We start from the raw sequence: 11,253 nt of genomic DNA, 5'->3' as shown, positions 1-11,253 counted from the left end.
AGATAGATAGATAGATAGATAGAGGATATATAGAAAGAAGATAGATAGAGAGAGATAGAAGATAGATAGGTAGATAGATAGATAGAAAGATATATAAGAACATAATCTATGAGGATATAGACCCTGACTCTTAGATATGCAATTGTACAGCGGCTTCTATAGATTCATAGGAGAGCTAGAGAGAGAGAGAGAGAGAGAGAGAGAGAGAGAGAGAGAGAGAGATTTTTTTTCCCCCATCATTTTCTTACTCTGTTAGCTAGAGTGGCTTGGAACTTACCATGTACCCCAGGCTGGTCATGCATGCCCTACAGGACTGGGTTTTAAATTCAGTTTCTGGGACAACTCAATGATAGAACCCTTACCTAACATGCTCCAGGCCTTGGGTTTGCCCCAGGTCCTGGATTTGATCCCCAGTACCACAACAAACAAACAAATAAATTCCTTTAGTGTTAGTAAGCATTAACTAATAAACATTTTGTTGTTCAAATAATGTGAAAAAATGGTTAATTATTATAGTACATATGTATTTGTACATGTCACAACTTGAAGGAATAGGACAGAGGTCAGAGGACAACTTGTGGGAATCATTTATCTCCTTCCACTATGTAGTTTGAGGTGATTGAACTCAGGTAATCAGGCTTGGCAGCAAGTACCTTTACCCACTGAGCCATTTCTCTGGCCCTTAATGTGAAATATGAAGTAATAACCCAGTATTTCTGTTTGCTTTTGGTTTTTTTCTAGAACTTAATCAGAGTTTCCACTTACGTTAGCTATTTGCAGTGGCCTCTAGTGATCATCTGCTTCCTGTTCTAGCTGTGGGGCCACTACCCAATCATAGAATAGTGAGACTGTATTTTCCTAGTTTTAGGCATTGGGACAGTGTCTTAGTACTGTCTCACTTGGTTAAAGCCTGTATTAGTCTCTTGAGTCACTGGGTCCAGCATGCTTGCTGTCTTCACTGCAGTCTCATTACTAACTTACTGGTTAGTAACTTCATAGTTACCTAAAGCAGATCAGCTCAGTCCACTTCCTGTTTACTTAAAACAAGCCCCTCACTCTTTACAGTTAACTTTGTGTATTTAATTCATTGTTTACCAAGTGTTCTCAAGATTAAGAGCCAAGGGTGGGCAATAACATAGTGCCTCGTTCCTTTTTTCCTTCCTCCTTTGTGTTTGAGTCACTGTACCATCCTGCTAGGGAGGTCTGTGCTGCCTCTGGTGGCAAGGAGAGGCTGCTCCACTTAACCTATAACCTCTGGCTTTCTGTGAGAAGTTGCCTCCTGCCTCTGCCAGGTTGGCAAGAGGGGCAGACAGTTGGCAGGACTGAGTGTAACACTCTGGATCACACACAGAGCATACCTTTGGTCCTCCTAAGAGCATTGTAGGATGACAGGCATCATGGTGCTGGGGTTGGGATTCACAGTGAGAATGCAAACTCTGTGTCCTTCCTACCTTTTTTCCTCCCTTGAGACAGTATCTCACTACATAACCCAGGCTGGCCTCAAATTCATTATCCTTTTTTGCCTTAGCGTCCTCAGTTCTGGGATTACAGGCACGTGCTACCCAGCTCAGCCTGTATGTATGCTCTTCCTTTTACTACATATATTTTGTGTTAAAATATACAATTTAAAGCCAGTTAATGGTGCTCCATGCCTATAATCCTAGCACGTGGTAGGTAGGAGGATTGTGAATTTGAGCCTGTTCTGCATAGTGAGACCTTGCCTCAAAAAAGTTTTTAAAAAATATTTTTTTAAAATGTATGTGTCTGGGGGCTGGAGAGATGGCCCAGCTTAAGAGAGCACTGACTGATCTTGCAGAAGACCTGGGTTCAATTCCCAGCACCCACATGGTGGCTACAAACCATCCTTAACTTCAGTTCCAGGGGAATCTGAAACCCTCTTCTTACCTCCACGGCATTGCACGACGTGGGTGCACTCACTTACATATAGGCAATACATTCATACACATAAAAAATAAAAATAAATAAAATATTAAAATATATATATTTAAATGTATGTGTCTGAGGTCTGGAGAGATGGCTCAGATTTGGAGTTACAGGTGTTTGTGGGACACCTGGCTTGTGTGGATGCTAGGAACAGATCTCCAGTCCTTATGATTTTGTAGAGTACTCTTAATCCGTGAGCCATACGTCATTTTTCCAGCCCCCAATAATAATTTTATTTTTGGTCTTTTTGAGACAGGGTCTCCCTGTAGGTCCAGCTGTCCTGGAACTCACTATGTAGCCCAGGCTGGCCTTGAACTCACCGAGATATGCCTGCCTCTGCCTCCAAGTGCTGGGATTAAAGGCGTGTGCCACCACGCCCAGCTCCTTCTAAATTTTTTAAAGAATAGTTTAGGGAAGGGCTGGAGAGAGATGGCTCAGTGGTTAAGAGCACCAACTGTTCTTACAGACCACATGGGTTCACGTCCCAGCATCCACATGGTGGCTAATGACTATCCATAACTCCAGTTTCAGGGGATCTAATACCCTCTTCTGTCCTCTGTGGGCACTGCATGACAGGGGTGCACTTACATGCATGCACACAATATACTCATACACATAAAATAAAAATAAATAAATTTTTTCAAAAAGAATAGTTTAGGTCACTTGACAAATTAGCATTAGTCCAAGACAGTAGCTTTTCTGTCATGTGAGGATAATCATTGTGTTGTGCTTGACTAATGAGTTGTTGAAGTTAAATGAGGGGTTTCGCAACTATAAACATTGTCTTTGTTTTTATTTTCTGATTGTTTGGTATCATTCTTAACACTTATTACTTCTAAACACACTAATTCACTGGCTTTTAGGAGGTCAGACCCTGTTCAGTTAGAACTTCTGTGTGCTTCTGTTTGTCCCTGAGAACTATGACCTATTTCATGGTAGGCATCCTTATCATCTGTGAGCTGAGGTCAGGCAAGGTGCTGGAGTAGGCTCCAGGGCAGCCTCTGGACTGACTGTCTACTGTCCCCACAGACCGCTCCCCATCCCTCCCCACCCCACTCAGCCGCTCAGCCTCCCTCAGTTACCCGGACCGCAATACAGACTTGGCGACCACATCCTCCCTGGCAGGCAGTAGCAACCAGTTCAGCAGCTGCATTCTAGGCCAGTACATCTCTGACTTCAGTGTCCGGGCGCTTATGGACTTGCAGTACATTAAGGTGAGTGCCTCCCACAGTCTACCACTACCACTGTCCTGGGCATGTAGATTGCTCTGTTCTGGGGCCAGCACGTCCTTTCTTCCTCCACTAAAGCAACCTGTGTACTTTTGCTGTTGCTTTTTTAATTTTTTAAAAATTTAGAGCAAATCCAGAGTCTCATACCTGGTCAGCCAATACTCTACTACTTGGCTATATATTATATATTCCCAGTCCCTCTTTTGTTGTTTAGTTTTGGGAGGATTTTTTTAAAATATTATTTTTATTTTTTTGTGTGTTTTGCCTGCCTGTATGTAAGTGCACCCATATTATGCAGTGCCTTCAGAGGCCAGAAGAAGGATGTCAGATCCCATGAAACTGGCGTTAAGGACAGTTGTTAACTGTCATGTGGGTGCTAGGAACTAAACTCAGGTCCTCTGGAAGAGCTGCTAGTAATCCTAACTGCTGAGCAACCTCTCCAGCCCCTGGATAGACTTTTTCGAGACAAGGTCTGACTCTGAAAACTTTCTGCTGTAGCCTTCTGAGTGCTATGATTAAAGACATACTTTATCATGCTTGGCCCGGGACACATTATTATTGTTATTATTATTATTATTATTATTATTATTATTATTATTATTATATGTATATGCATTTGTGCATGATGCATGTATGTGGAGATCAAAGGAGAACTTTGTGAAGTTAGTTTTCTTCATCACTTTTACATGGCTTCTGGGGATTGGACTCAGGTCCCCAGGCTTGTGTTGCCATCTTGCTGCCCCCTAGGACACGTTTTCTTTCAGCTCTTTCTCTTCACTCTTTTGGGAGGTCTTTCCTGGTCCAGGCTGGTTGGCTCCTCACATCTCAGCTCCTGCATCTCACACTCCTTCCCTCCCTTTCTGTTTTCTTCCCTTTGCAGATCACAAGGCAGCAGTACCAGAATGGGCTGCTGGCCTCCCGCATGGAGAACAGCCCTCAGCTCCCCTTGGAAGGCTGTGCTACCTGCTCAGAGAAGTTTACAGAGAAGTCTGAGCTGCCTGTAGTGGATGAGACCACGACTCTTCTCAATGAGCGCAACTCCTTGCTACACAAAGCTTCCCATGAGGGTGCCATCTGACAGGAGGGCCCGGGGACCCCCACCTACCCTGTGGGGGCCTCCCCAGTGGGCCCACATGAAGTCAGGAAGCCTGTTAGGCCAGAAGGGGTGCAGGTAGATATCCTGCATGACTGAGCAGCCAGGCAGCCCCACCCTGGGGGGAATCTGGCTGCAGATGGGGACCTCTGAACAGCTCTGATGTGGTGCCTGTCCCGCCCTGGTTCAGAAGGGCAGCAGGCCAGCTGGTGAGCAAAGGCTGTTTTTTGTTTTGTTTTGTTTTGTTTTTTTTACTGAGAAAAATTTTAAGCTAGGCTCATTGCTCCTCTCTGGGAAGGGAAGACAGGGTTAAGGAACTTATGTAAAAAAAAAAATTTCTTTTTTCAAAAAAACAAAAACAACAAAAAACTTTAAAAGGGGGGGAGGGTTCCTTATCCTGGGAAACAATAGCCATAATCTGTACTCAGCTGAGAAGTTTCCACCTGTGTCTGCCACCCTGGGAGCCACTCTTCTGCATCCGTGGGGGCCTGGAGCCCACAGGAGGAGGAATGACCCTTGGGAGGAAGACAGTGCTTCCCAGGAAGCAGAAACCAAATGATACTGACTGACATCAGCTGCTAGGACACATGCTCTGAGGTCACTAAGGCTGAATGCAGCTGGGTAACTGTGATCAGGGACATCATGACTCCAACGACAGAGAGAAACACATCTACACTTGTCAACTGCTGGATCCAGTGATCTCCTAGAAGTCCATGGGTTCTACTGGTGAGTTGGGGTTCGCTGAGGACCTGTCCCCCCGCCTCTCATATATCCCTTGGACAATTCTCCCCTGTAATGGGGCTGGCTTTGAGTGTTAGGCAGGGTCTTTGGTTCTACAATTACTTACTTGCTTCCTTGGCCCTGCCCTCACTTTTACCAAAGGTTTCCTCTCCATGGGGAGGGCATCTCCATTAGAGGTGACTTATCTGGAGTATTCCTTTGGTTCAAGGGGTGAATCTGACCCCCATGTATCTGTGTTAGCAGTTACTGCTGCCCACCCACACCTACGAGAAGAGTCAAGGCTCAGTGGTTCACCCAAAGACTTCTTCCCCAACTCCCTGTTCTTCCTCTCTCTACGCCTCCTTCTAGGGACTAGGGATAGGACATGTTGGAGGCCACCCAAGCAGGGTCATTATGTCCTTTCCTCTGTAGCTGGCCAAGGCTCACCTGACCTCATTTGCTCACTTAAGGAACTCAAGAAAGAAGGGTTCCACCTAACAGCATGCAGTGGATAGCTCAGTTCCCCATGCTTAGGGGTGACCCTAGTGAGAGGACAGAGAAAACAGCCTTGGCTGGAGCTGTTGGTACTACTGAGAGCTGTACCCTATGTGAAATCCTGCCCCAGTACTACCCTTGGGAACCTCGGTAGAATCAGGCCATGGTACAGAACTCACACTTCTACGGTGGGGAGAGTGTGAGAACAAGGGCCATGTCCACCTTCTGTTGGGAAGAATAGGAGCTGGGGTGCAAGATCCAGGCAAGGGGGACTGCAGGCCTTCTGTTTGTATGGTATTTATTCACTCCTTTCCTCAGCCAGGGGGTGTCTTGTCATCCCAAGTACTGAGCTCTCTAGGTACCCAGAGAATCCTAACCCCTGGGACCAGGGGATGTCTTGTATCCCTGGCCAGTCTGAGGTTTCCCCCACTTACAGAATTTACCCTTAGAAGCCGGGAGAAGAAGATGGTTTTCAACCATAAGGAAAAAAAGCTACCAGACCTTTGATTCCTTAAGAAACCCTTAGCTTCTGTCAGTGCAGTATATTCCCAGTTCCCTATAGGAACTGGCTTAACTGTGTCCCTGAGAGACCCGAGTGCCAGATGGAGCAAAACACATTGCCTGGGACTCCGTGGTGGGTGTGAAGCAAAAGGAGCAAGTGCACACACTTCCACAGCTACCTCTCTGCATACACAGTTACACCAACAGACAGTCCCTCTCCCCACCCCTCATTTATAATCACTTCTTGCAGAGGGTCATAATTATTTCTGAATATTACTGGTCCGATGACTTCCTCCTCCCAGTACAATTTTTCACTTCCTCTTCCAACCTCTGGTTCCTGGGCTGAGCCATACCCTGGAACTGGCTTGGTCTGCATGTCTTCCCAGGTAAAGGAGACTTTCGCAGATGGCATCCAAGTGGGTTGGCAAGTCACAGCCACCGTAGCAAACAACTCCTATTTATTTTGCATTAAAATTTTAATTTGTATATTTTTGTGATTTATTTTGGCATTGTTGAGTTTGACTCTCGGGGAGTTTTGTTGTTATGACTCTTGTGTCTTTTGTCACAAAACAATGATAATATTTGCTAAACAATATATGGAATTTATTTTTGATTGGTAATAAAAATGAAATGTGTATAAGTCTGGTGAGTATCTAACTTGGCTTCTGAGCATATTTACTATCTGTGGTAGATACAGAAGTGCCTGTGTGGCTATCACTTGTGGCAGAACAAGGGCAACAGAGTATTCTGTGACTGTTTAGCGGTGAAATGCAAGCAGAACTATAATTTACAAAATACATGTAATCAAGGCTGTTGTCACAGGAGTTGGAGAGTGGCAGCTGCTGGCAGACATACAGAACAAACACGCCTCCAGCCTGAGTCCTATGAATCGGATGCCATATGAATCTGCTTTTGAGTGCCAGAATGGGGCAGCTGGAATGGGCAAACTGCCCTTCCCCCCTCTCTGGGAGAGAGAGCAGTCTGAGCTTGATACAGTAGTATGATCATACTGTTTCCTAGCACACAGAGGCTGTACTGTGTATACTGGTGACCTGGTGTGCTTTGTTGGAATGTTCATCTCCTGAAGAGCCTGACCAAGGGTTCTCTCACTAAATCACTCTCAGAAGGGCAGCTACGGAACCTTTGTGTGGTATTTCACACATGCTGTTGTCCTTTGAGCCAAAGCCAGAGGATCAAGCAAGCAAAGCTCAATAGTCAGTGAACTGGAGGTTCTTTCACTTATGGTTTTTAAAGGCAGGGTCTTACTATGTAACCCAGACCTCCCTCAAACTCACTATATAGCTCAAATTGGCCTCAAATTAGTAGTGATCCTCCCATCTCCACATCCCAAGTGCTAGGATTGCAGGCAAGTACCACCACCATGCCCAGCTATGCTGTTTGAGATAGGGTCTTGCTATGCGGTCAGACCAGGTTGCCCTCTATTTGCCTCCCTTTCTTCAAATACCCTAGTTGAACTGAGCATGATGGCATATGTCTATAATCTGCACATGAGGGGGGCTGAGGCAGTAGGACTATGAATTTGAAGCCAGCCTGGTCTACATAGCAAAACCCTGCCAAAAGGAGGGGGGAAAAGGGAAAGGAAAGAAAGCACTTGGGTAGGCAACAAAAAGGATATTCCAGATAAAAAGAGTAATGAACATAAAAGTGCATATTAAAGGGATTGAAAGAAATTACTATTCATTCATCCATTCCTTATGTGTTTGAGCCAGTTGCTACCAATCCCCAGTGAATTTAGTGATGAAAAGCTCCTGGGGGAAAACTGTCACCCAAGCATTTGCTATGGTTTCCACTTCTCTCCAGTCTTTTGTAAGACTCACCTCTCATTTCATTTAAACCTCTATTCAAACGTCACCTCCTTTGTGAAGCCTTCCTTGATTACCCCATTTCAGACACCATCTCCCAAATGTTTCCCTATTTTACCTCTACTGTTTAGTGCTTACTACTAGATCTTAAAATATAGTCTTGCCAGGTGTGGTGGTACACGCCTTTAATCCCAGCACTCAGGAGGCAGAGGCAGGTGGATCTCTGTGAGTTCAAGGCCAGCCTGGTCTACATAGTGAGTTCCAGGACAGCTGGGGCTACAGGGAGACCCCGTCTCAAAAAGACGCCCCCCCCCAAAAAAAATGTAGTCTTGTGTGTTTTCTGTTGTCTCAGCATTAGAGTCTAAATACCATGAAGATGGGGACTTTATTTTATTCCACCAGAGTCCCGGCATTTAGAACAGTACCTATACTGTACACACTCAATGCAGAACATGCTTATTGAATGAACAAATGAAAATCTTGGCTGGGTCCTCAACCCAACCTAGTCTACATGATCAAGGAAGATCACACTGGGAAAGAAGCATTTGAACAAAGCATATGAAGAAGTTGCCAGTGAGGTCACACCCCATAGCTGAGTTTTTTGATATTTTTAACTTTAAAATTTATTCTGTGTGTGAGTTGATGCTCTCCTACCTTTACATAAGTTCTAGGAATCAAGCTCAGGTTGTCAGACTTGTATGGCAAGCGCCTTTACCTGCTGAGCCATCTCACTAGCCCATGTTTTGTTTAAGACAAGCTCTTACTTTGTAGCCCACACTTGAACTTTCAATCCTCCTACCTCCGCCACCTGAGTGCAGAGATTATAGTAGCTTTGAGTAAAAAAAAAATTATTATTTTTATTTTATGTGTATGAGTGTATTGCCTGCATGTGTGTAAATGCATCCGTATCATGCAATGCCCACAGTCAGAAGGTGGGGTCGGATTCCCCTGAAACTGGAGTTACGGATGGTTGTTAGCCACCACATGAGTGGTGGGAATCAAACCCGGGTCCCCTGCAAGAGCAGCTGATGCTCTTAACCACTGAGCCATCTCTCCAGCCCCAGCTTTGAGTTTTAAACTCAAGAATAAATGTTTAGATAAAAAGTAGAAATGTCTTGATCTAAATGACCAGTAAAGAAAATGTCCCAGGGAGAGAAAATGAGGGACCTAAATAAAAGTCAAGGGTCTCCAAGTTGTGATGAACCAGAGGTGGGGCAAAGAATGGCACAGAGAAAAAAAAGAGACCTCCAAACAGAAAAACCACTCTGAGCAGCTTTGTTTGCCCAGTTCTGGATTCTGTGTCTTTTTTGGATATGCAAATGGTTTAAAAGACCATTTGTGTTTTCCAAATTTGAACTGACCTTTCACCCAAAGTTTGCACCTTCAAATAGTTATAGGTGGTTTTCCAAGGAAGCCTGAGAACAAAGAATACATTTGTCAAAGGTGAGAGCCCTGACTCTAAATCCACAAGGAGCTCTTCCTTTCATGTAGAATGTTCTTTGCTAGTGGATGGCTTCAGACATGGAATCCATTTCATGCACATCATCCATTCTGCTTCATTGTCAGCATTTTTTTTTTTTTGTCTTTTTGAGATAGGGTCTCCCTGTAGCCTCAGCCGTCCTGGAACTCCCTATGTAGACCAGGCTGGCCTTGAACTCACAGAGATCCACCTGCCTCTGCCTCCCGAGTGCTGGGATTAAAGGCGTGCACTACCACGCCTGGCCATTGTCAGCATTTTGACTTAGAGACAAGTGAGACCAAAAGGCTGAATCCGCTATTACACTTACTTAGGCTTTTTGTGTTCAAAGGCAAGGCAATTCCATGCAAAACAGTTATGTCATGATTGCTTCTGATGCTGGCTTATTCTGTCATCTGCAAGAGGTAAACTACTCTTGGCATATAGCACTATTCAGAAAAGAAATGGGGGACCACAGGGTTGCAGCTTGCCAGTCACTATTTTGAGTTTATAATGTAGAAGTGACACAACTATCACCTTTGTTAAGTTTTAGGATTTAAGATTTTTAATTTTTATGTGTATATGTATGTCTGTGTGAATGTATGCCACATGTATGTGTCCCTAAGGAGGCCGGAAGAGGGCATCAGATTCTTGGAGCTGGAGTCACAGGCTGGGAACTGAACTTGAGTCCTCTGGAAGAGCAGCAAGCACTCTTAATCACAGAGCCATCTTTCTGAGCCTCTTCTAGAATGAGGACAGTGAAGACCTTGAACAGGTCTTTGGTCCTGAGGAATACTCCTGAGGATGAACTGCGGGTGTGAAGTTAGAAAATCCTGACAGAGCTGCTGCCTCTTTGCATGGCTGGATGATGACGAGGGTGCCAGATCCAGTCGGAACTCAACATCCACGCTGAGCCTGTGAGATTTACTTTTCTCTTGTAAGATGAACTCCTTGAAGCATCTGTTAGGATGCAATGAAACGGATTTTTGTGGGTTTGAGTATTTATGGGTGTCCCTGGCAGGGGACAGCAAGTTCCTCAAAACCAAGGGGCGACTGTCTTCAGAGTCGGACGCAAAGCAGAAACATCTTTAAGAAACCTTCGCTTCCGGACACCGGTCGCCGGTTCTAATTCGGCCTTATTGGCCGTGCATGTCTGGGGGTTAAAAATCTTCCCGGTTCCGGCGGTCCTTTCCTATACACTTAGGTCTTCAAGTGCAATTTAAGGCGCGCCAGAACCGTGGGTCGTCCTAGCGCACTGGACAGGGAGTCTGGCCAGCCCACTTACACGGCTCCGCGTTCTCCGCGCGGGCCAGCACTATGCTGCGGAGCCCAGGCGGGCCCGGACAACCCGGAGCTCCACGCCCCCGGCCCGCCCCGCGCGGCTTGTTTACTCCCCGGCGCAGCCTAGTTCGACTCCCGGAGCCCACCCTCGCCCGCCGCCTATTGGTCGGGATGGCGCGAAGGCCAGCGATGATTGGCCGCGGAGGGCGGAGGCGCGGGCGAGCGGGGTAGGCTGCGCGAGAGGCCGAGAGGGGGCAGCAGGCGATGGCGGCGGCGGCGGCGGCGGCGGCGGCAGCGGCAGGTCGGCTAGGCTGGGTGCTCGCCGCGCTCTGCCTGGGCAACGCCGCGGGGGAGGCGGCGCCGGGCGCGGGTCTGCTGGGCTTCTGCCTGGAACAGGACGGAGCGCCGAGCGCAGGCCTGGTGCGCGGGAGGCCCGCGCTGGAGCCCACCTTCCGCCTGCGACTCTTCGGCTCCGTCTTCGCCAACAACTCCAGGACCTGGGTGGCCCTCGAGGGGGCAGGCTGCTCGGAGGGCGGGCCTGCTGCCGCGGCGGAAGACGCGGCCGCCCCCACGGGCGAGTGGCGTGCGCTGTTGCGCCTGCGCGCCGAGCCCGGGCCCGGGGCGGTGCAGGAAGAAACGGCCGCCCCTACGGGCGAGTGGCGCGCGCTGTTGGCTGTGCGCTTGGAGCCGGGCGTCCTGTGTCCTTACATG

At 47.0% G+C, this 11,253-nt stretch overlaps 2 protein-coding genes across 2 annotated transcripts in view; both read left to right on the top strand.

Moving 5' to 3' along the window:
* Cnnm4 (cyclin and CBS domain divalent metal cation transport mediator 4) overlaps nucleotides 1–4,601 on the top strand; it is a 39,337-nt gene extending 34,736 nt beyond the window's left edge. The window contains exons 6-7 of the mRNA XM_008838006.1: nucleotides 2,974–3,158; nucleotides 4,054–4,601. Coding sequence (XP_008836228.1) covers nucleotides 2,974–3,158; nucleotides 4,054–4,251 — 383 coding nt within the window. The 3' untranslated portion in view covers nucleotides 4,252–4,601. The remainder of the gene's footprint in view (nucleotides 1–2,973; nucleotides 3,159–4,053) is intronic.
* Nucleotides 4,602–9,537: 4,936 nt separating this feature from the next.
* Nucleotides 9,538–11,253, top strand: part of Cnnm3 (cyclin and CBS domain divalent metal cation transport mediator 3) — a 16,977-nt gene continuing 15,261 nt past the window's right edge. The window contains 2 exon segments of the mRNA XM_008838247.3: nucleotides 9,538–11,233; nucleotides 11,236–11,253. The exon segment at nucleotides 11,236–11,253 is cut by the window's right edge and continues 834 nt beyond it. Coding sequence (XP_008836469.1) covers nucleotides 10,807–11,233; nucleotides 11,236–11,253 — 445 coding nt within the window. The 5' untranslated portion in view covers nucleotides 9,538–10,806.

This window comes from Nannospalax galili, unplaced genomic scaffold (genome assembly GCF_000622305.1).
Source record: "Nannospalax galili isolate Female #2095 unplaced genomic scaffold, S.galili_v1.0 scaffold1311, whole genome shotgun sequence".
Classification (NCBI taxonomy): Eukaryota; Metazoa; Chordata; class Mammalia; order Rodentia; family Spalacidae; genus Nannospalax; species Nannospalax galili.
Note: the sequence above shows the minus strand (reverse complement) of the source record. Positions and strands in the feature narration are given on the sequence as shown.